Consider the following 26,612-nt stretch of genomic DNA (forward strand, 5'->3'; position numbering starts at 1 on the left):
GTGTCCTGAAGATGCTCTATAATTAAATAATGGTGATGGTTGTACAACCTTGTAAATACACTAAAAACTATTGAGTGGTACACTTAAAATGGTAAATTTTAGGTATATTAACTATATCATGATAAGAAAAAAGTAAACAGGAAAGGTAGAATGGAGCAACAATAAAAATAAAAGATGAATAGAAAACAAATGTCAAAAGCACCATCAATAATCACATTAAATGTAAATTGACTAAATCCTCTAATCAAAAGTTAAAGGTAATCAGATTGAATAAAAAGTTTTAAAAAGAAAAGAGAGATTAAATTCTTTGCTGCTAACATGAGATATATTTTGATTATGAACATACATATAGGTTGAAAGTAAAGAATTGAAATATATACTACATGAAATGATATGCATAAAACACTATAGTACATATTAATTTCAGATAGCATATACTTAATAATATGATTAGTATCAGAGGCAAAGAGGGAGATTGCATAACTAAAAATGGGTTAATATAGCAGGATGATATAATAATTTTAAAATATATATGCACCTAATAACACAGTTCCAAAATACATGAAGCAAAATCAACGGAATTGAAAGGAGAAGTAGATAAATTAAGATTTTTAGTTGGAGTTTCAATATCAAACTCTCAAAAATTAATAGGATGAATAGACAGAAAAGTAGAAGGATATAGTAGACCTGAAAAGCACTATGAACCAATTCAACATAATTAAGATTTATACAACTTTCACACAACAGCAAGATACAAATTCTATTCAAGTGCCTATACACTATAATCCAGGACACACTGGAACATATCCAGGGACATAAAACAAGACACAAAAATTTCACAGTCTAAAGGTATTGAAATCATACAGAGTCTATTCTCTTATTACTGTGGAATTTTGTTAGAAATCACTATCAAAAGATATTTGGAAATAACCCACATATTTTCAAGTGCAATGTGACATTTACCAAGAGAGAACTTTGACTTAGCTATTGAAAGCCTCAATAAAGTTAAAAGACTGAAAAAAACACAGAGGGTGATTGCAGAAAAGAAAGCATTTAAATAAGAAATTAATATCAAAATGAGAAATTAATATCAAAAGATACTTAAAACCCTCCATATATTTGGAAATTAAATGTCCATTTTTATATGATGGGTGTATCTAAGAAGCCATAAAAAGGAAAATTAGAAAATATTTGGAACCGAATAAAAATGAAAAGAGAATTTATCAGAATTTGTTGGATGCAGCTGAAGCTGCTCAATGCAACTAAATACAATGTGGAATCCTGAATAAGATATGAAAACAAATAATGGACACTAGCAGAAAATGTGAAATTTGAACAAAATCTGTACTTTAGTTAATAATACTGTATGACATGATGATTTCCTGCTTTTGATCATTGTACTATGGGTATACAAAATGTTAATATTCAGTGAAGTAGGATGAGGGATGTAAGGGGACTCTGTGCTATTCTACAGCTTTTCTGTAAGTCTACAATTAGCTAAAAAAATAATAAAAACTGGCATTACCAAGTGGCAATGAAATCATGGATCAACTAGAACTCACATATGTTGCTGGTGGGAATACAGAATAGTACTGCCACTTTGAAAACTGGTTTTGTAATTTGTTTGTTTGTTTCTTTTAAATAAAGATAAACCTACTACTTTGTTTTGACCCAGCAATTCCATTCCTAAGTATTTACCCAAGAGAAATAAAAACAGAGAACCTAAAATAGACTTTGAAAAATAATTCTCATACCAATTTTATTCCTAATAGTCCCAAACTGAATAGAAGGTAAATATCCATCTGGAGATAATTGAATAAACAACTGGTAGTATATTCATGCTATGATAGTTACTTAGCAACAAAAAAGAGAAAGTTAATGATAAGTGCAATAAAATGGATGTATCTCAAAATCACTATATTGAAAAAAGATGATAGACACAAAAAAGAATGCAATGTTTATTTTCATTTATTTGAATATCTGGGAAAGTTAAAACTAAATATTAGTAATAAAGAACAATGGTTGTCCCATTACAGGTGTATTGCCTGGAAAGTGAATGGGGACAATTATTGAGTGGAAGAATTACTTTAAATCTTGTTTTTTTTCTGATGGTTACATAGAAATTATCATTTTTTCTTACTCATCAATCACTATACATAGAAATCTGTACATTTTATTGTATGTAAATTATACCTTGGCAACAAAAAGGAAAAAAACAAGGCTGCACCAAATACATTATACAATTGTTTCCATTTACTGGATAAGCTAAAGTGCAAAGCTACAATCTTTAAGAGACAGGAAGCCTATGTTTGAGCTCCCATTCACACAAGCTTCCTCCTGATGAGCAATTTTGAAACTATGTTTTAAGGAAATAGAGCCCAGTCAAAGTGTAGCACTTTTGCTGGGAAGTTGAGACATAAATAACATTTCAGAGCTGAATGGAGACTTAAATTTGGGTGTTATGCCAGGAGAGAATGGACAGACACACAGGGGATTCTCTGAAACTTGCATAAAATTTCTTCTCATGATTTTGGCCAACTCCTGAGATGCAATGACCTAGGTAAGCCTCTTGGGGTCCTAGCATATAACAGACCCTGGAAGGCTGGAAAGCAAAGCTGAGATTTTAGAGATCGTATACGCATAGTGGACCATCTTTGGAAAATACTCAGGGCCTTTAGTTGAGACTGAAGTAAGGCTATGCACTAGGAATCTAATACAGTAACCAGGTGATATGCTGATAATTTAACTTTCAGTTAGAATAAAATTTAACACTTATGAGAGAAAGATGATAAAATCAAGGGCTTTTATAATATAATACCCACAATGCTGGGCATACAATTAAAAGTACTAGATATGCAAAGAACAGTGAAGCAGTAACTGCTGATCAGAAGATGAAAGAGTTAATAAAAGAGACCCTGAGGTGATTGAGTATTGAAAAAAGAATAAGAAAAAAAAAAAGACAGAAAATAACAACAATAAAAAAGGGGCAAATAAACAGCAAAAGCTTAGTTTTAAACCCAACTATACCAATAATCACATTATATATAAAAGATATAAATATGAGCAGTGGAGATGGCAAGATTAGATAAATAAACAAGACAACTATATTTTATCTATAAGAAACCTAGCTTAACTATAAAGACAAAAGGAGGTTAAAGTAAAGAATGATGATACAACTGGAGGTAACATTAGTGGAAATGGTGATAAAGACATAAAAATGCTCTTAGCTATAAAAACAATGAGAACACTGGAAAATATTGTCAAAATCAACCTATCAGAACTCCAGAAATATGCCAAAGTCTTTCAGAAATTCAGGGAGTATTTATTCAAGAAGAAAGCTCTACTTCCGTAAGAACAGTGTTTTGTGGCATTTAAACTTGCCTTATTCTCATTCTTTCATCCCCCCACCCCCCAGCTCTGCTGTAGACTTGGAAAATAACAGTCCTGCAATTATACTGAAGATCGGCAGCCTAGCAGGCACTTTAAAGGTCAGAACAGAGTTGGAGATCTTCCAAACCCCATTCCAAAGAATTTTTTTTTTGCGGGGGTGGGGGGCATCTTTGGCCATTTCCTGGAAACTCTTGCAGGGTTTATCATTATTTGACTTAGTGCTCATCCATTGCAAACAGACTTTCCCTGGGAGTTATTTATGAAAACCAATCAGTGACAATTGTTAAGTATTGCAGTTGCTTGAAGTGGTGATACCACTTGAAGTAGAAAACATGCCAAACAAAAAACTTATGAGGAAAAGCCATGGAATAAGATTTCCATAGGGGTATTTTCAAAGCTACAAAATATTTCTGGGGAATTCAAAAGGCCATATACCTGGGTAGGGCTGTGTGGAGACTTAGGGAAAATCTAAGAAGGCCCTAAGTGCTCATCTAAAACTTACATTGAGGCTCTGTGCAAGCAGGAAATAAAGGCTAAGGCAGAGTTGTAAACTGCCAGACTGAGCATTGAAGACACGTTCCAATGTACACACAGAGCTTCTTGAGAAAGGTTGGGAAACTTACTGGTCTGAGCACTTAAGAAAATCCCTCTTGATCATTAGCTGACCATGAAACTAACTTAGCAAAAACGTTAGTGACCATACACAGCAAAGAATGCCTACTTTAGAGAATTAGTTTAGAACAGTGATAAAAGAAAAAATCAGCAACAACTACAAATAACAACATTGAACCCTTGGGAGAAGGAAGAAACTGATTCCTAAAATTGTTAAATTACATTATTTAAAATGTATAGGTCGGGCCTCCCTGGTGGCGCAGTGGTTGAGAGTCCGCCTGCCGATGCAGGGGATACGGGTTCGTGCCCTGGTCTGGGAGGATCCCATATGCCGCGGAGCGGCTGGGCCCGTGAGCCATGGCCGCTGAGCCTGCGCGTCCGGAGCCTGTGCTCCGCAACGGGAGAGGCCACAACAGTGAGAGGCCCGCATACCGAAAAAAAAAAAAAATGTATAGGTTGTGACAAAAAATTGTGATACATACAGATAAACAAAGTGTGGCCTATACAAGGAAAAAAAGCAACTAATAGAGACTGTTTCTACAGAAGCCACATACAGTGAACTTACTAAAGACTTTAAGGTATTTTAAATATCTTTGAAGCAATAAAGCTTTGCCAAAAGAACTAAAGGAAAGTATAAGTATGATGCTTCACCAAATAGATGATGTCAGTAAAGACAGAAATTATAAAATAATATTAAATAGAAATTCTGGACCACAATATCTGAAATGAAAAATTAACTACAGAAGCTCAATAACAGATTTGAACTGGCAGAGAATCATAAAACATGAGATAATGCATTCTGAAGAAAAGAATGAATAAAAAATAAAGAAAAAAAAGAGAGCCTCAGAAAACTGTGAGACACCATCAAGTGTACCAACATATGCAAAATGGTTGTCTCAAAAAGAGAAGTGAAACAGAAAGTGGCAGAAAGAATATTCAAAAAACTGATGGCAAAAATTCTCAAATTTTCAGAAAAAAACATTCATCTACACATCCAAGAATCTCAATGAACCACAAGTATACTAAGCTCAAAAAGATCCATACCTGGGAACATCATAATCAAATAAAATTCAAAGGCAAAGAGAATCTTGAAAGCAGCAAAAGAGAAGCAACGCATCACAGATGAGGAATCCCTAAGTTTTACTGATTTCTCACCAGAAACCAAGGAGGCCAGGAGGCATTGGGATGACATATTCAAAGTCATGGAATAAAAATATTATTAACCAATAATATTATGTCCAGCAAAGCTACTCTTTAAAAATGAAAGAGAAGTTAAATGTTTCCAGTAAACAAAAGCTAAGAATTTGTTGCTAGCAAATGTGCCCTACAAGAAATATTATAACAGGACTTCCCCGGTGGTGCAGTGGTTAAGAATCTGCCTTTCAATGCAGTGGACATGGGTTCAAACCCTGGTCAGGGAAGATCCCACATGCCACAGAGCAACTAAGCCCATGCGCCACAACAAGTGAGCCTGCACTCTAGAGCCCGTGAGCCACAACTACTGAGCCCACATGCCACAACTACTGAAGCTCCTGTGCCTAGAGCCTGTGCTCTGCAACAAGAGAAGCCACCACAATGAGAAGCCCATGCACCACAGCGAAGAGTACCCCCACTTGCCACAACTAGAGAAAGCCTACACGCAGCAATGAAGACCCAACACAGCCAAAAATAAATACACTTATAAAAAGAAAAAGAAATACTATAGGGAGTCTTCCAGGATGAAATAAAACAGAACAAAAGTTGATTTTGGGGGGAAAATTTCCAACATTGATAAAATTTTAACTAGACTTACCAGAATAAACAGCGACAATGCAAATTACTAAAAACATGAATAGAAGAGGATACATGACATAAATAAAATGGATTATAGGGAAATACTATGAATAACTGCATGCCAATTAATGAGAAAATCTACATGAATTTTTAAAGTAATTTTTATTGGAGTATATTTGATTTACAATGTTGTGTTAGTTTCAGGTGTACAGCAAAGTGAATCAGTTACACATATACATATAGCCACTCTTTTTTAGATTCTTTTCTCATATAGATCATTACAGAGTACTGAGTAGAATTCCCTGTGCTGTACAGTAAGTCCTTATTTGTTATCTATTTTATATATATTGGTGTGTATATATCAATCCCCATCTCCCAATTTATCCCTCCCCCACTTCCCCCCTGGTAACCATAAGTTTGTTTTCTACATCTGTGACTCTATTTCTGTTTTGTAAATAAGTACATTTGTAACATTTTTTTTAGAATCCACATATAAGTGATATCATTTGATATTTGTCTTTCTCTGTCTGACTTACTTCACTGAGTAAGATAATCTCTAGGTCCAGCCATGTTGCTGCAAATGGCATTACTTCATTCTTTTTTATGGCTGAGTAATTTTCCATTGTATATATGTACCACATCTTTTTTATCCACTCCTCTGCCAATGGACATTTAGGTTGCTTCCATGTCTTGGCTATTGTAAATAGTGCTGTGATGAACACTGGGGTGCATGTATCCTTTTGAATTATAGTTTTCTCCAGATATATGCCCAAGAGTGGGATTGCTGGATCATATGGTAGCTCTATTTTTTGTATTTCAGGGAACCTCCATACTGTTCTCCATAATGGTTTTACCAATTTACATTCCCACCAACAGTGTAGGAAGGTTCCCTTTTCTCAACAGTGAAGGAAGGTTCCCTTTTCTAAACAGTGAAGGAAGGTTCCCTCTCCAGCATTTATTGTTTTTAGATTTTTTTATGATGGCCAGTCTGACTGGTGTAACATGATACCTCATTGTAGTTTTGATTTGCATTTCTCTAATAATTAGTGATGTTGAGCATCTTTTCATGTACTTTTTGGCCACCTGTATGTCTTTTTTTTTTTTTTGCGGTACATGGGCCTCTCACTATTGTGGTCTCTCCCATTGCGGAGCACAGGCTCCGGACGCGCAGGCTCAGCGGCCATGGCTCATGGACCCAGCCGCTCCGCAGCATGTGGGATCTTCCCGGACCGGGGCATGAACCCGCATCCCCTGCACCGGCAGGCAGATTCCCAACCACTGCGCCACCAGGGAAGCCCCACCTGTATGTATTTATTGAAGAAATGTCTATTTAGATGTTCCACCCATTTTTGGACTGGGTTGTTTGTTTTTTTGATATTGAGCTGCATGAGCTATTTGTATATTTTGGAGATTAATCCCTTGTCGGTCGCTTCATTTGCAAATATCCTCTCCCATTCTCTGGGTTGTTGTTTGTTCTGTGTATGATTTCCTTTGCTGTGCAAAAGCCTTTAAGTTTAGTTAGGTCCCATTTATTTACTTTTGATTTTATTTTCTTTAGGAGATGGATCAAAAAAGATATTGCTGCAATTTATGTCAGAGAGTGTTCTGCCTATGCTAAGAGTTTTATAGTATCTGGCCTTACAGTTAGGCTTTTAATCCATTTTGAGTTTATTTTTGTGTATGGTGTTAGGGAATGTTCTAATTTCATTCTTTTACATGTAGCTCTCCAGTTTTCCCAGCACCACTTACTGAAGAGACTGTCTTTTCTCCATTGTATATTCTTACCTCCTTTGTCATAGATTAGTTGACCATAGGTGTGTGGGTTTATTTCTGGACTCTCTATTCTGTTCCATTGATCTGTATGTCTGTTTTTCTGCCAATACCATGCTGTTTTGATTACTATAGCTTTGTAGTATAGTCTGAAGTCAGGGAGCCTGATTCCTCCAGTTCCATTTTTCTTTCTCAAGATTGCTTTGGCTATTTGGGGTCGATGCAGAGATATACCATGTTCTTGAATTGGAAGAATCAAAATTGTCAAAATGACTATACTACCCAAAGCAATCTACAGATTTAATGCAATACCTATCAAATTACCAAGGCATTTTTCACAGAATTAGAACGAAAACTTTACAATTTGTATGGAAATACATGAATTTAAAGAAAATACCCAAGCTATGAAGACTAATTTACAAAGAAAAAGAAAATATGAATAGACCTGTTACAAGTAAAGAGATTCCATTTGACATTAAAAAACTCCACTAAGTACTGCTCAGGCCCAAATGGCTTCACTGGTGAATTCTATCAAATATCTAAAGAATTAACACCAATCATTCAAAAACTCTTCCGAAAAATAGAAAAAGAAAGAATATTTCCCATCTCATTTTATGAGGCTAGTATTACTCCTGATACCAAAAAAAAAAAAAGACAAAGACGTCATATAAAAAGAAAAACCACAAACCGGTACTTTTTCTTAATATAAGTACAAAAATCCTCAACAACATATTAGCCAACCACATCCAGCAACATATAAAAATGAGTATAGGGGCTTCCCTGGTGGCTCAGTGGTTGAGAGTCCACCTGCCGATGCAGGGGACACGGGTTCGTGCCCCAGTCTGGGAGGATCCCACATGCCGTGGAGCGGCTGGGCCCGTGAGCCATGGCTGCTGGGCCTGCGCATCCAGAGCCTATGCTCTGCAATGGGAGAGGCCATAACAGTGAGAGGCCCGCGTACCGCAAAAAAAAAAAAAAAAAAAAAAAAAGAGTATACATCAAGACCCAGGGGAATTTATCCAAAGAATGCAAGGTTGTATCAGCATGTGAAAATCAATAAGTGTAATGTGATATTAATAGAATAAAGGACAAAATCCAATGTGTTTTTATGATAAAATAGTGACCATACAAAAAATAGAAGGGAACTTCCTCAACCTCATAGAGGACATCTGTAAAACACCTACAGCTAACATCTTCTGCGGCATGTGGGATCTTCCCAGACTGGGGCACAAAACCATGTCCCCTGCATCAGCAGGCGGACTCTCAACCACTGCGCCACCAGGGAAGCCCTAGAGCTAACATCTTACTTCATTATGAAAGACTGAACGAGTTCCTCTTAAGATCAGAACAAACAAGTTTGCTTTTACCACTTCTATCCAACTTGTACTGGAGGTTTTAAGCAGAGAATTTAGGCAAGAAAAAGAAATTCAAAGATATCTAGATTTTAAAGAAAGGAGTAAAACCATCTTTATTTGAAGATTACATGATCTTGTACTAGGAAGCAAGTTTAGCAAGTCTTCAGGTTACAAAAGTAATATAAAAGAATCAATTGTAGTAGTATATAACAGCAATGGACAATCTATAAATGAAATAAAACAATTCAAATTTCAATAGCATCAAAAATAATGAAACATTTAGAAATAACTTTGACAAAAGAAGTGCAAGACTTGTACAATGAAAACTGCAAAAAATTTTTGAAAGAAATTTAAAAATATCTAAATACATGTAAAGATATCTCATGTTTATGGATTGGAAGACTTAACATTGTTAAGATGATAATACTCTATTAACTGATCTACAAATTCAATGCTTAAGTATCAAAATCCTAGAAGCCTTATTTTTCAAAACTGAGAAACTGCTTAAAAAATTCATAGGGAGTTGCAAGGAACCCAGTAGCCAAAACAATATTGAACAAGGAGAACAAATTTGGAGCACTCACACTTCAACATTTCAAAATATACTAAAAAACTAGAGTAATTAAGATTGTGTAGTACTGAAATAAGGAAAGTCTTGTAGATCAACAGAATAGAATTGAATAGAATTTATATGCCAACAAATTAGATAAACTAGATTCATACAACCTAGCAAGATAAATCATGAAAAAATAGAAAATCTGAACCGACCAATAACGAGTAAGGTGATTGAAGCAGTAATAAAAAAACTTCTCAACAAAGCAAAGTCCAGTACCAGATTGTTTCATTGGTTAATTCTACCAAATATTTTACGAAGTAAGTTTAATCCTTCTCAAACTGTTCCAAAAAAAATTGAAGAGGAGAGAACACTTCCAAACTCATGTTATGGGACCGGCATTACCCTGATATCAAAGCCCTATAAGGACACTACATAAAAGAAAACTACAGGCCAATAGTCCTAATGAATATAGATGCAGAATTCCTTAACTAAATAAAGTTGACTCTTGAACAACATGAGTTTGAACTGTGTGGGTCCACTTATATGTGGATTTTTTCAATAAATACAGTATAAAGATGGAGGAGTAGGAAGTCCCTGAGCTCACCTCCTCTCACAGGCACACCAAAATTACAACTGTTTACAGAGCAACTATTGATGGGAAATACTGGAATCTACCAGAAAAGATCTTCTACAACTAAAGGTATAAATAAGGAACCACAATGGGAGGAGGGGTGGAGTGATGGTATAGTCAAGACCTATAAACAGGAGAATAATTACAATCGCAGAGGCTTTCCCAAAGGAATGAGGGGTCTGATCACCACATTGCGCTCCCCAGCCCAGTGGTCCTGCACCAGGAAAATGAGCCCCCAGATCATTTGGCTTTGAAGGCCAGCAGGGCTTACTTTTGGGAGATCAAGAAGGCTATGGGAAACAAAGACTCCACTCCTAAAGGGTGCACACAAAATTTCACACTCTTTTGGACCCAGGGCAGAAGCAGTAATTTGAAACTAGCCTGGGTCAGACCCATATGCTGATCTTGAGGAGTCTCTTGAAGAGGCAGGAGGCAATGATAGTTCGCCCTGGTGAAATAGGTACTGGCGGCAACCATTTTTGAGAGCTCTATCACGTTCTGCCATGTGGACACTGATGTTGGCAAGCACCATTTTGGAACCCTCCCTGTAACTTATTAGTCTTGGGACCCAGCACGCCCATGCCCACCAGCCTGTAGGCACCAGTACTGGGATGCCTCAGGCCAAGCAACTAGCTGAGTGGGGATACAGCCCCCCCCACCAATAGGCAGGCTGCCTTAAGACCACCTGAGCCCACAGCCACCCTTGGACATGGTCTTGTCCACCAGAGGTCCCAGGACCTGGCCTAACGCACCAGTACACAGGCACTAGATCTGGGACCCCCAGGACCCTCTAGCCAGAGAATCCAGGACCCAGCTCTGTTCACTAGTGAATAAGCATAAGCCCCAGGACACCCTGGGTCCCAGCCCAGCCCACAAGCAAGCTGGCTCTAGTCTTGGGACCAGCCTGACCCACCAGTGGTCAGTCAGCTGCTCCAGGATTCTGGGTCCCAGGCACCAGCCCCAGGACCACTATAATCCTGAAGCCTGGTGTGGCAGAACCCAGCCCACCCACCAGCAGGCTGGTACCAGCTCTAAGACACCATGAGCTCCATAGCCAGCTGCTCTGGGGTCAGGCCCCACTCACCAGTGAGCTGACAATAGCTCTAGGACCCCTGGGTCCTGTAGCCAGAGACCCCAGGACATAGCTCTAATTGCCAGTGGGCTGGCACTAGCCCCAGGATATGGCTTCACCCACCAGTGGGCAGGCACCTTCCCTAGGATCCCCCAGTCCCTGGTCCTAAACAGCAATAGGCCATCTCTAGCTGTGGGACACCTTGGGTTCCTCAGCCAGCAGCCCCTGGATCCATCCCCACCTGCAGCTGGCTGACACTAGCTTTGGGATACCTTGGGTCCTCCATCCAGGGAGCCCAGGGCCCAGTTCCACACACCAGTGAGTCAGCACTAGCACTTGGAGACTGTAGGCCCTGGTCTTGCCCACCAGAAGACTGATACCAACCTTGGAACCCCCTGGGACAAAGCCCCATCCACCAGTAGGCCAACACCAGCTCTGAGATATCTTGGACCCCTCAGCCAGCCAAATCAGGATCCAGCCCAACTCATCAGTGGGTCAACACCAGCTTTGGGACACCCCAGAACTTTCAGCCAGTTATGTCAGTCCTGACTCACCAGCAGTCCAACACTAGATCCAGGAATCACAGCTCCATAACCACCCACCCCAGAACCCGGCTCTGCCCACCAGTGAGCCAGCCCTAGCCCCAGGACTACCTAGGGATCCACAGCCAGCTGCCTCATGACCTGGTCCTACCAAACAATGGTCAGCAGCCTCCACAGAAGGCAGGGCCTGGTAACCAAAAAAGTTAGGACCAGCTATACCTACCTGACTACAGACAGTAGTCAGCCCACCACAACAGAAAGACTCCTGAAGCCCACATAGAGGGCACTCCTAGAACATATAGCTCTAGTGACCAGAGGTGAGTGTGCTGCTGGGATACATAGGATGTCTCCCACAAAGGCCACTTCATCAAGTGTAACAAATGTAACAAATCTACCAGATACTTAGAAATAAAACAGCAAATTAGGCAAAATGAGGAGACAGAGGAACAAGTTTCAAAGGAAGTAACAAGATAAAACCCCAGAAGAAGAACTAAGTGAAGTGGAGATAAGCAATCTACCTGATAAAGAGTTCAAGGTAATGATTGTAAAGATGATCAAAGAACTTGGGAGAAGAATGGATGTCTAGAATGAGAAGATAGAATCTTTAAAAAAGAGTTAGAAAATATATAGAAGAACTAAACAGAGATGAAGGATAAAATAGCTGAAATGAAAGATAGTCTAGAAGTAATCAACAGTAGATTAAATGATACAGAGAAACATGTCAGCAAGCTAGAAGACAGAGCAGTGGAAATCATTGAAGCTGAGCAGATAAAAAGAAAATAAGAATTAAAAAAAATGAGGACAGTTTAAGAAACCTCTAGGGCAATATCAAGCATACTAAAATTTGCATTGTAGGGGTCCCAGCAGGAGAAGAGAGAGAGAAAGGGGCAGAGAACATATTTGAAGACATAATAGCAGAAAACTTCCCTAACTTTTGGGAGGAAACCGACATACAGGTCCAGGAAGCACAGACACTCCCAAACAGGATCAACCCAAAAAGGGTTACGCCAACACACATAGTAATTAAAATGGCAAAAATGAAAGAGAATATTAAAAACAAGAAAGAAAATCAACAAGTTATGTACAAGGGAACTCCCATAAGAGAAAATCAAAAAGTTATGTACAAGGGAACTCCCATAAGGCCATCAGCTGACTTTTCAGCAGAAATTCTGCAGGCTAGAAGGGAATGACATAATATATTTAAAGTGATGAAAGGGAAAAACTAAAACAAGTATACTCTACTAGGCAGGATTTCATTCAGATTTGATGGAGATATAAAAATTTTTACAGGTAAGCAAAAGCTAAAAGAGTTTAGCACCACCAAGCCAGCTTTACAAGAAATGTTAAAGGGACTTCCCGAAGTGAAAAAGAAAAGGCCACAACTAGAAACATGAAAATTATGAAAGAAAAAACTCACTGGTAAAGGCAAATATACAGTAAAGAGAGTAAATAAACCATGTACAAAATGAGTAGGAAAATTAAGACAAAAGTAGTAAAGTCATTTATATCCACAATAAGTAGTTAGGAGATACACAAAACAAAAGGATGTATAATATGTCAAAAATAGTAACCATGAGGGAGATGATTAAAATGCAAGGTTGCTAAAATGCATTTGAAATGAAAAGATCAGCAACTCAAAATAATCATGTATATATAGAGATTCCTATATATACACCTCATGGTAACCACAAACCAAAAATCTATAATAGATGCACACACAAAAAAGAGGAAGGAATCTAAACATAACACTAATGATAGTCATCAAATCACAAGGGAAGAGAACAAAGGAAGAAGAAAGGAAAAAAAGTGAACTACAGATAACCCCAAAACAATGAACAAATTGATAGGTATATACCTATCAGTAATTACTTTAAATGTAAATAGGCTAAATGCTCCAAGCAAAAGACTTAGAATACCTGAATGGATACAAAAACAAGACCTATATATGCTGCCTACAAGAGACTCACTTCAGATCTAAAGATGCATACACACTGAAAGTGAGGGGATGGAAGAAGATATTCCATGCAAATGGAAATCAAAAGGAATCTGGGGTAGCAATACTTATATCAGATAAAATAAACTTTAAAATAAAGGCAGTTACAAGAGACAAGGAAGGACACCACATAATGATCAAGGGATCAATCCAAGAAGAAGACATAACAATTGTAAATATATATGCACCCAACATAGGAGCACCTAAATACATAAAGCAAATTTTAACAGATATAAAGAGAGAAATTGACAGTAACACAATTATAGTAAGAGATTTTATCACCCCACTTTTGTCAAAGAACAGATCATCCAGACCAAAAATCAATAAGGAAACACTGGCCTTAAATGACACATTAAACTAAAAGGATTTCATATATATAGAGAGAGAACATTCCATCCAAAAGCAGCAGAGTAAACATTCTTTTCAAGTGCACATGGAACATTCTCCAGGATAGATCATATGCTAGGCCACAAAGAAGTCTCAATAAATTTAAGAAAATTGAAAACATATCAAGTATCTTATCTGACCACAATGCTATGAGACTAGAAATCAACTACAAGAAAAAAAAAACTGTGAAAAACACAAACATGTGGAGACTAAACAATATGCTACTAAACAACCAAGGAGTCACAGAAGAAATCAAAGAAGAAATATAAAAATACCTGGAGACAAATGAAAACAGAAACCCAACCATCCAAAATCTATGGGATGTAGCAAAAGCAGTTCTAAGAAGGAAGGTTATAGCAATACAAGCCAACCTTAGGAAACAAGAAAAATCTCAAATATAAAACATAAGCTTACACCTAAAGCAACTAGAAAAAGAAGTACAAACAAAACCTGAAGTTAGTAGAGGAAAGAAATCATAAAGATTAGAGCAGAAATAAATGAAGTAAAGACTAAGAAACAAGAGAAATGATCAATGAAACTAAGAGCTGATTCTTCTAAAAGACAGACAAAATTGATAAACCTTTAGCTAGACTCATGAAGAAAAAAAAGAGCCTGAATCAGTAAAATCATACATGAATAAGGAGAAGTTACAACTGCAATCACAGAAAAACAAAGGATCCTAGGAGATTACTACAACTATACACCAATAAAATGGACAACCTAGAAGACATGGACAAATTCCTAGAAGTGTACAATCTCCAAAGACTGAATCAGGAAGAAATAGAAAACATGAACAGACTAGTTATCAGTAATAAAGTTGAATAAATAATAAAAAAAACTCTAACAAAGTCCAGGACCAGATGCCTTCATGGGTGACATGAGGTGATGAATGTATTAAATAACATTATTATGGTAATCATTTCACAATATAAATGTATATTGAATAATCATGTTGAATGCCTTAAACTTACATAGTGTTATATGTAAATTACATGTCAATAAATCTGGAAAAATTAATCAATCAGTAATTCATAAAGCTAGTAGAAAAAACAATATAAATAAAGTGCACTTGAACAGCACTATCAACCAACATATGTTGAGAAGATGTTGTTGAAAGAGGAGGTATCCTGAGGGCATGGGTTGAACTTGTGAACTATGGCTACTAATGAGTCATGAACATGGACAAAATTCCTTAAGGCAGCAGTGCCTTATTGGGTGTTCAAATAATTACTCACTAATATGATAGAGAATTTTGTGTAGCAACCCAAAACGGCCCTGGCTAAAGGAGAAGGGTGAATCAATATGCAGAAACAAGATGATTAGGAAATCAAACAAGGCATAAAACAAGGCACAGAGAAAATGATAGAAAAGCAATGTTTGAAGAAATACTCTGAGTAACTGAACATGGGGATTTGAAGAAGAATCTTTAGTTCTTATTGTCATGGGTGTACCCAGCTCACTTAAGGAAATGAAGATGTGTCTTGGATATGGTAAGAACTATCTCTTCCTCAGAGATAGGAGAGAAGGAGGTGTGGATGCATGAATGATTAACAATAAAGGCTTAAACTAAGAAAGCAACTGAGGGAATGGAGAAACTAGAATGTGAGAAATACTAAGGAGAATATTAAGAACAGGTTGTGTTGATTGGCTATAGGAAGAAAGAGAAAGAGTCTAAAATGATTCTCAGATTTCTTTTTTGGGTATATGGGAGATGCTGTTGCTTTGAGAACACACTTGAGAAACAAAAGTGTAGGAGGAGGGGAAAATGGAAATGGGAGAAAGGTGATGAGTACAAGCTTCGTGAGATGGCATTTGAAATATTTATATCCAATCTTCATCTCTATACAGTTTAAGCTAGAGATCGGGATAGATAATCTGGATAGAAATAAGTAGAAATATTTATTTGAGTGTCATCAGTAGAGATTTCAAGTTATTTCTGTGCATGAAGTAAGCCAGGAAATGTGTATAAGCAATTGGAAAGGACAGAATGCTGGGAAGAGTGAGAGTAAAGCAGAAAATGAATAAGTTGAATAGGAGCAGACAGAAAGAAGGAAGAAAAGAAAACTGATGTGGTAGCATGCAGAGGAAGAGAGAATTATGAGGAAAGCATCTTCCACTGTTTCAAACATCACAGAGAGAGCTAGAGTTGGAAACATAGTTCTTAAAATTTGGTCCATGGGTACCTCAGTGTCTCTAAGACAATTTCAATGGTTTTATGAAGTCAAAACTACTTCCATAATAATATTAATGTTTTATTTGCTGTTTTCACTGTGTGGTTACATGGTGCAAAATAATGGTGAGTAAAACTGCTGGTGCCTTAGCGTGAATCAAGCTAGTGACACCAAACTGTACAAGTAGTCCTTGTATTGTTTACCAACACACACTTTTAGGGGAAAAAAGGTCAGTTTTACTTAAGAATGTCTTTGATGAAGCAGTAAAATCAAACATCAATTTAATTAAATTTTGACCCTTTTAATAATCCATGGGATGAAATGGAAGTATACATAGAGCACTACTGCTGCATACTGACATAAGATGGTTGCTTTGAGGAAAAACACTTATGCAATTGTTAGAGTTGGAAGATAAACTAGCCATTTTTTTTTCATGGAATAACATTTTTACTTGAAAGAATGACTGCCAGACACAATAGGGTTATTCATACTTGGATAATTGGCAGATATTTTCTCAAAGATGGATGAGTTGAATCTGTTGTGTCAAGGAAAAAACAACTGGCATTTCCTGCTAATGATAAAACTTGAGCTTTCAGGTAAATATTAGAACTTTGGAAAACTCGTATCTGCCCAGGAAAGCTTGATATTTTCCCTATATTTAGAGCCATTTCTGATAAGATTGGTAGGAATTATTAATGCATGCGATTTTTGGTATTGTATTAACATTTGAAAAATCTGCACAACCCAATGAACCAATATTTTCCAAAATACTTATGCTTGATGTTACAAAATAAAGCATGGATAAAATATCCTTCAAAATGAACGACAGATTAGTGAATTTTAATGTAACAGCATATGAAAAATTCAGTGATATGGTTTCCGATTCCACATTGCAACTAAACTTAAGAAACTACCACTTGCTGAATTTTAGTGCAGTGTCAAAAAAAAGTCCACTATTATCTGAACATGTTATTAAAACATTTTCCCATATTGAAGCTATCTATCTGTAATGGGTATATGTATATTCTTCACATAATTCAACAAAAGTAGCTTATTACAATAGATTAGATGCAGAAGCAGAAGTGAGAATCTAGCTGTCTCCTAAGCCAGAAGATAAAGAGATTTGAAAAAAGTGTAAGATAATGCTACTCTATTCACTAATTTCATTTTTTTAGAAAATATAGCTATTGTTCATAGAGCTATGTTATTTATGTTAACATATAATAGGTTTATTATTTTTAAATAAATCCACACATAAATAATTTAAAATTTTCTCAATTTTAATTTAAAATTTAATTAAATTTAAATTAATTAAATTTAAATTAAATTAAATTTAAATTTAATTAAATTTAAATCTCAAATTTAATTTAAAAAAGTATAAGACAATGCTACTCTATTCACTAATTTCATTTTTTTAGAAAATATAGCTATTGTTCATAGAGCTATGTTATTTATGTTAACATATAATAGGTTTATTATTTTTAAATAAATCCACACATAAGTAATTTAAAATTTTCTCAATTTTAATTTCTAGATAGATATATTTCTAAATAGATATAATAGTATATATATTATATACTATTATGTATTGTATACTATATTATATACTATTATATATTATATACTATATTATATACTATATATACTATATATATATAAATATATATATAGTATATATATTTCTAAATAGATATAATGGTATATCTATTTCTAAATAGATATAATTCATATAAACAAAAGTTCTTTGGAGTCTTCAATAATATTTAAGTGTATAAGGAATCCTGAGACCAAAAATTTGATAAGTAATAAACAATTAAGAAGTCACTAATGAATTCACAGAGATAGTTTCAGTAGAGTGATAAAGCCACAAAATTGATTCTTATGAGATGGATTATAAATGGTGACAAGGAAGACATGAGAATGACTATATAATAAGCTTGCTGTAAGGTCTGAGAGACAGAGTGGCCATAATCTAATTTAGTATATAGAAAAAGTATTTTAAAAAAATTCAGTTGTTTATTTCTTCTTAATTTATAAATTTAAAGAGACCTCTACCAAAATATAAACAGGCTTTTAAAATGGAAGTATGAAAGCTAATGTTAAAGCTCATAGGGAAAATTAAACATTCCAGAATTTCTAGACAAGCCCGGAGAAATAAGAGCAATGAGTGGAGGCTAACCATATCAGATGACAAAATTTATTATAAAACTTTCATAATTAAGACAGTGTGGAATTAGCACACAAATAGACACAGTAGTAGAATAGAGTGTAAACTTCAGAGGCAGGCCTAGATATGTAAGAAAATTTAATATGCTATAAAGATAGCATCATATATTACAGAGTAGATTGACTTTTTGAATAAAAAGCATGAGACAACTGAATGGTTATATGGAAGAAGATAAAATTAAATGAGTATCTCACCACCACCAAAAATAAACTCCAAATGGATTAGAGGCCTAAAAGTAAAAGGAGTAAAATATGGGTGATTAATTGTTTAACCTGAGTATAGGAAGAGGATTTATAACTATTACTCAACATAGAAAGGAAATCTGATTGATAAAATGAACTGCAAAATAATAATAATTTTGCATGGCAAAAACACTATAAGCTATAGCAAGTAGGAAACACAGAAAATATTTTCATTTACATGTAAACTGTGTACATCTTTGATGTATAAAGAGCCATTAAAATTGAGAAATAAAAAGTTAAAGAACCAGATAGAAAAACAAGCAGAAGGCACAATCACTTTGTGCAAACCGAGTTAGTAATGACATATGAAAACAAGCACAAATTCAACCATAATAAAGTAGATGCAAATTAAAACCACTTAGATAACATTTCTCACTTATTGAATTGGCAAAGTTTTAAAGTTTGAAAATACACTTTGTTAAGATTTTTGGGAAATCAGCTCTTATGGAAATGAAAAATATTTCAACTCCTAACTAAATGTATATGTATACATTAATCTCTTGATAAATCAACTCTATTTCTAGGAATTTTTGGTGAAATTAAACTTTCAAAAATATGAAACACACACACACAAAGTGAGAGAATGGTATGCACATGATTGTTTCTGGTGGAATTATTGGTAATTACAAAATATTAGAAAAAAATGCTCATACTACACAGGAGACTGGTTAAATAAATTACGATATATCTATAAAATGCAGTACTAATGAGCATTTAAAAAAGGAATTTGGCTTTTAAACAGAGTGTTTAGATCATTTACATGATATTTGGGTTTACATCTACCATCTTACTATGAATGGATAGAGAGGGATTCCCAGGACATATTACAAAGTAAAGAACAGCAAAGTGTTAACATGTATGTAGTATTTTATCTTTTATCTAAGAAAGGAGAAACAAGAATATATATAGTTTTTTGCAAAAATAAACTTCGAAGTGTAGTCTAGAAATTATTGAATGGGTTAACCAAGGGAGAGAAGAAAGAGTGACACTTCTCTGAGTATACTATTTGCATACCTTTGGAACATCATATTAAGGTCTTACATATTAAAAAATAAAGGCAGCAAGGTAGGGTAAATCAATACTGAATGCATACAGAAACCAAAAAAATCCCTAACTTTAAAGAATTGGTAACAGAACCACACAGAAGAAAAAATCCATACTAATTCTAACATTTTGAACACAATGGTTTGACATATAACCTCAGTGGGAAACATTCTAAAGGCAACAAAATAAAACCCCAAAAAACAAAAAAACAATTGCAATACAATTTTAAACATAGCATCTTATTTACTGTGTGCTATGAGGATCGCAATTCTGAAATGAATTTTCATATTGTAGGATTTAGAAAATATAAATATTAAATAAATATATTGATGCTTTTGAGGATCAGGTTACTCATTGTGAGAAAGGTGAGGAATAACAAGGAATTGGGAAGGTAGCAGAAGAATCCTGTGTTACTGGATTGGAATTAAAGGCATAGATATAGCAATGAGTGTACCTAGATTCCATGTCTGTTTGTAAAACCTCTGACCACTAAAAAAAACCAAGGGTTCCTTGTATGAAATAACTGATTTCAGAACTGGGACATGGAAAATAAAGGGTAAATCTGGCAAAATCAACGACAGAAAGTAAGAAAGTGCTTAAAGTGCTGATGGGACATAACAAAAGGAGTTATTGGACAAATCTGGGACAATTTGAGCATCAAAATAATTAAGGACAGTAATGAATTAAGTTACATTGATTACAAAATAATTCAGGAGTATTTACCAATATGAATAAATGAATAACAAAGTGGGAGGGAAAACCTTCCTTACAGTACAATGCCAACTAATAAAGGAAGAAAGAATAATAAAGTGAGAAAAATTATTAGTTTACAATCACATAATAATAAATGGTTCAGAGAAGAGTCATCAGTGGATTCTAAATCCACTGGGTCAAAGTTTATTGGAAAATAATTTCTTAATTTCCAAATATATGTAGATTTTTCTAGTTACCTTTTGGTAAACATTTCTATTTCATTTGAATTTGAATTACTTTATGATTCCAACACTTGAAACTTGTTGAGAGTTAATTTATGGCCAAATATATGGTCAATTTTGTTAAATATTTCTTATGCAAATGATAGGAATATGTATTTTTCACTTGTCACTGAGTTCAGCTTTTTTCATTGTCCTCATACAATCACTGACAAGGGTGTGTTAAAATTTTACACCATGATTGTAGACTTGCCTATTTGTCCTTACAATTCTGTCCATGTTTAATTTAATAGGCCATAATATTATATACATACATTCATTATTCTGTGTCTTCCAAATGAATTAACTCCTTCATAATCATGAAGTAACTTTCTTTCTTTAAAATAATTGTTTTTTGCTGAAAAATCTATTCTGATAGATTACTAATATAGCTATACAATCTTTCTGTTGGTTAGTGTTTGTGTGGAGTACCTTTTTAATCCCTTACTTTCCTTATGATATATATGTGTCTTATAAACACATAGTTGGATTGTTTTTTCAAATATTGTCTGATAGTCTTAGAATATGTAGTCCTATTTACAATTAATATAATTATGGATATATTTGGTTTTAATTTTGCCATCTTAGTATGTGTTTCTATATTTTCCCACCTGATCTGTATTCCTATTTTTTATCTTTTATTGCCTCCTTTTGGATTTTGTTATATTATTCTCTAATATTCTTCTAAAATTTGGAAGGTAAACGTTTCTTTTCTATTAGTGATTACCATTGAATGGACAGTTATACTTTATTCATCAAAGCTTAATACTAAATATCATTTTTATTTTTCTCCTGGACAGTGAAAAAAATTTACTTTCAACCCTCTGTTCTTATATGCTACTGTTCTGTGCATTTTAGTTCCATTAATATACTGAATGCCATAAGACATTATCATTATTGTTTTATACAGTCAATGTTTATTTATATTTAACTACACATTTACCATTTCCATTTCACTTAATTGCTTCCTGCATCTCCAACCTTCCTTTTGTGGCCATTTTCCTTTGTTTGAAGAACACCCTTTAGTATTTTGTTAAGCAGGAGCCTGCTTTTGTCACGTTCTCTTAGTTTTTGCTTGATAATGTCTTTATTTCACTTTGATTCTTGAGGTATAATTTTGCTGAATATATGATTCTAATTTAGCATTCATTAAAAAAATTTTTTTTTTTCACCACTCCCTGTGCCATGCGGGATCCTAGTTCCCAGACCAGAGATCAAACATGCGCCTTCTGCAGTGCAAGTGTGAGTCTTAACCACTGGACTGCCCGGGGAAGTCCCAGCATTCACTTTTTATCAGCACACTGACACTATCATTTTAATATCTTCTAGTTTTCTCTGTTGCTGTTGAGAAGGGATTCATCCATCTTATCATTGCTCTACTGAACTAACTTGATCTTTTTTTCTTTAAGGTTGATATATGTTTTCTCTTCTTCTGCAATGTCACAATGATGGGTCTAAATGTTGATTGTTTTTTTATTCATTCTGCTTGAGACTTGAGCTCTTTAAATGTGAGAATCGGTGTTTTTCATCAATTTGAAAAGCCGTTATTTCTTCAAATATTGCTTTTCTGCCATTCTTTTCTCACCTTGTGGAATTCTTCTCACTTTGTACTGTATGTCCATTATCTTATTTTCTCTTTTATATCCTTCTGATTTTCCTTGCTTCATTCATCACAGTTTCTTCTGCCTGACCTCCAGTAATGCTCTCTTTAGCCATGTCTAATCTGTCTTTGAGTTCTAAGGTTTTCATGGTATGCTTGAGCTCCAGGTTTTCTCGTTGTTTCTTATATCTTAAATGTCACCCTTTATAGCTTGCAGTTTCTTGCTGAAATATGTAAGTTCAGCTTGTAATTTCCATGTTCACACTACAAATAGTTGTTTAAAGTCTATGTCAGGTAATTCAACTATCTTGAGTGCCTGTGGGTTCATTTGTATTATCTTTTATTATGTTATATCTAGTTCATTTGTCTTGTTTCTTCATGTGTCTGTTTATCATTGTATTTCAGTTACAGGAATTGAAAGTTATTGAAAGAAGTCATCTGAAGCCTAGGATGATAAGGTTTTTTTTGTTTATACCAAGAAAATTGGAAAGGTGAAGACTGTGAAATCACCTTAATCCAATTTCCAGGCTCAAGATTATTTTGGTTAGATGGGTGGTTTAACCCTGGTTCATCCTTACTTCTAGTGTACAGTCCTTTGGGATCCAAAAATAAGCCCAAGTTGGTTGACCCTTGCCAGGCTCGTGAGACTTGAATGAGCTTCTCAACCTGTCATCACACCTTCAGGTTTGCAAATGCCTCATTAGCAGATGTGACCCAAAAGTCATAATCATTTTTCCTGGATTTCTGTCGTTTTATGGATGTCTCACTATCTTTTTTTTTTTTAAAACATCTTTATTGGAGTACAATTGCTTTACAATGGTGTGTTAGTTTCTGCTTTATAACAAAGTGAATCAACAATACATATGCATATATCCCCATATCTTCTCCCTCTTGTGTCTCCCTCCCACCCTCCCTATCCCACCCCTCTAGGTGGTCACAAAGCACAGAGCTGATCTCCCTGTGCTATGTGGCTGTTTCCCACTAGCTATCTATTTTACATTTGGTAGTGTATATATGTCCATGTCACTCTCTCACTTTGTCCCAACTTACCCTTCCCCCTCCCCATGTCCTCAAGTCCATTCTCTATGTCTGCATATTTATTCCTGCCCTGCCCTTAGGTTCTTCAGAACTATTTTTTTAGATGCCATATATATGTGTTAGCATACGGTATTTGTTTTTCTCTTTCTGACTTACTTCACTCTATATGACAGACTCTAGGTCCACCCACCTCACTACAAATAACTCAATTTCATTTCTTTTTATGGCTGAGTAGTATTCCATTATATATATGTGCCACATCTTCTTTATCCATTCATCTGTCGATGGACACTTAGGTTGCTTCCATGTCCTGGCTATTGTAAATAGAGCTGCAATGAACATTGTCATACATGACTCTTTTTGAATTATGGTTTTCTCAGGGTGTATGCCCGGTAGTGAGACTGCTGGGTCGTATGGTAGTTTTATTTTTATTTTTTTAAGGAACCTCCATACTGTTCTCCATAGTGGCTGTATCAATTTACATTCTCACCAACAGTGCAGGAGGGTTCCCTTTTCTCCACACACTCCCCAGCATTTATTGTTTGTAGATTTTCTTATTAGCTTCTCAATGCTTATAGTATTTTCCCCATATTTTTGTTGTATTTAGCACAAGAGTCAGTCCAAATTACCCAGTCTGCAATTGTTAGAAGGTGATCCCTTTAATATTCTGATTTAATTTAGCTGTGCATTTCCTTTGTAAGCACCGTAAGAACTGGCATCTTTCTAGAGAAGGTCTTCATGATGGAGAGGGTAAAATGTGTAAGTCCTTGACTATGTAAGTCAAATTGTGTATATAGATTCACTTTTTTTTCTTGGAGAAATTTCATTGCTTTTTATCCGAAGGTGTGTGTGTGTGTGTGTGTGTGTGTGTGTGTGCATTCACCTATAATAGAACAATCTTAAAACTTAAATTTATTTTATCAATGAACCCAGAGTCAAAATCTTTACATGATATCAGTAAAGACATCTTGATCTTGTAAAATTTATCAGAATCTTTTACAGAAACATAACTTTGAAGAGGAATTATTTAATGAGACACTAAATGTACGTTCCAGCTGGAGGAGAAAAAAAAGGAAAAAATGGATTGTAAAATCCCTTCTATTCCAATTGGTTAAATTTTGTGACTTGAATATTAGTATTGTTGAGCATGAGTATTTTAAATAAAAGCAGTAAGATGATCATTTCTCTCCCTTTAACCTCCCCCAAATCTTTAAAGAAACCAATAGATGTTTTTGTTTCTGTATAACCAGAATTCAAGGAGATATTTAAAAATGAAGGGGAAATACTATATTTTAGGTTGATTAACAGCATAAATTGTGGCATGTTTACTTTGTGAAGATTCGTATTGCACTATAAATTTTTCCACTGAAGATATAGAATTAGAATAAAAATATGAAGATTAATATTCTGGGATAGATTGATCTCTTCTAAGATTTAAAAGCTGCATTTTAAAATTTTAGATTTTACCATATATCTTTGTCATCTTCAAATTGTTTTAATTATCTCAAAGGTGATGTGTCTGTGTTGCAGAATTCACTGGCATTTTTTTTTTTTTTTTTTTTTTTTTTGCGGTATGCGGGCCTCTCACTGTTGTGGCCTCCCCCGTTGCGGAGCACAGGCTCCGGACGCGCAGGCTCCGGACGCGCAGGCTCAGCGGCCATGGCTCACGGGCCCAGCCGCTCCGCGGCATATGGGATCCTCCCAGACCGGGGCACGAACCCGTATCCCCTGCATCGGCAGGCGGACTCTCAACCACTTGCGCCACCAGGGAGGCCCTCATTGGCATTTTTGACACATAAAATACTTTAGCAGGATAAATGGAAACTTTACATTTGCATATTTATATTGTTTACATTTCTTACATTATTATTAACCTAAATATCAGATAAATAGGTTAAGAATAATTATTAAATAGAAGAATCCCGATTAAACGCAAATGTTACCAGTCGACGTCTGTACGTTGTTCACAGTACATAATCCGAAAGTATTGAGCATAGCCGCTGCAATTCTACTGGCCAAGAAAGTTAATTACCTAAAGAAATTGCCCAAACAATAGCAATCTTCATGATGGCCTTAGTCCGTGAATTGAAACGGCTATGCTCAATAGGATTACGTATTGCTACATACCGATCCAGCGAAATAGCGCAGAGGTGCATGATGGACGCTGTAGAAAATAAAACATCTAAAGAAATCCAGACGGGGCACAAATATCTAGGTAATGGCCAGACATAATCTGAAAGAGAGCAGAGAGAAGACAAGAACATGTTATGTAAATCATACTAACTGTAGTTTTAAATTTAGTCTACTTATTTTTTCTTCTCATAATCTAAGTTTATAAAAGAAAGTAAAATTTGGTAAACATTGTTTTCCATAGTAGTGATATGACGATGATGATGATAATGCATTCAGTGTTACATACATTATTTTTCATTGAGGTAAAATTTACATATTATAAAATTAATCACTTTAAAGTGTACAATCTAGAGGCATTTAGTCCATTCACAACATTATGCAACCATCACCTTTTTCTAGTTCCAAAACATTTCATCATTTCAAAAGGAAACCACTACCCATTAGGCAGTCACTCTCCATTTTCCCCGCCCCCCCCAGCCCCTGACAATTTCTTATCTGCTTTTTGTCTCTTGAATTTAGCTAATCTGGTTATTTTATATAAATGGAATCATACAGTAGGCGACCATTTGTGTCTGGTTTCTTTCTTTTTGAGGTTCATCCATTTTGTAGCTTCTATCAGTACTTCATTCTTTTCTATGGCTGATGCTCTTATCAGTTGAAATTTTTTTGCATGTTCTCATAAATGAAATTTTCATAATTTCCTTTATGGATTGCTCATTGCTCTTGTTTAGAACTATACCTAATTTTCATGTATTAATCTTGAAACCTTCAACTCTGCTGAATTCATTTATTAGATCTATATTTTTGTGTGTGGGTTCTTTAGGATATTCCATATGTAAGATCACATCATCTGCGAAGAGAGGTAATTTTATTTTTTCTTTTCCAATTTTCCTCTGCCTTTTATTTTCTTTCACTTGATTTCTCTAGATAGAATTTCCAGTACAATGTTGAATATAAGTAGTGAAAGCAGATATCTTGTCTTTCTCCTGATCTTAAAGAATAATCTTTCATTATTTCATTATTGAGTAGGATATGTTAGCTGTGGATTTTTCATACATGCCTTTTATCATGTTGAGGAAGTTTCCTTTTATTCCTAGTATGTTCT

At 35.2% G+C, this 26,612-nt stretch overlaps 1 protein-coding gene across 1 annotated transcript in view; it reads right to left on the reverse strand.

Annotated features, from left to right (window-relative positions):
• Positions 1 to 26,612, reverse strand: part of HTR2C (5-hydroxytryptamine receptor 2C) — a 139,423-nt gene that overhangs the window by 29,459 nt on the left and 83,352 nt on the right. Inside the window, exon 3 of the mRNA XM_060087337.1 lies at positions 25,407 to 25,607. Coding sequence (XP_059943320.1) covers positions 25,407 to 25,607 — 201 coding nt within the window. The remainder of the gene's footprint in view (positions 1 to 25,406; positions 25,608 to 26,612) is intronic.

This window comes from Mesoplodon densirostris, chromosome X (assembly GCF_025265405.1).
Source record: "Mesoplodon densirostris isolate mMesDen1 chromosome X, mMesDen1 primary haplotype, whole genome shotgun sequence".
NCBI lineage: Eukaryota > Metazoa > Chordata > Mammalia > Artiodactyla > Ziphiidae > Mesoplodon > Mesoplodon densirostris.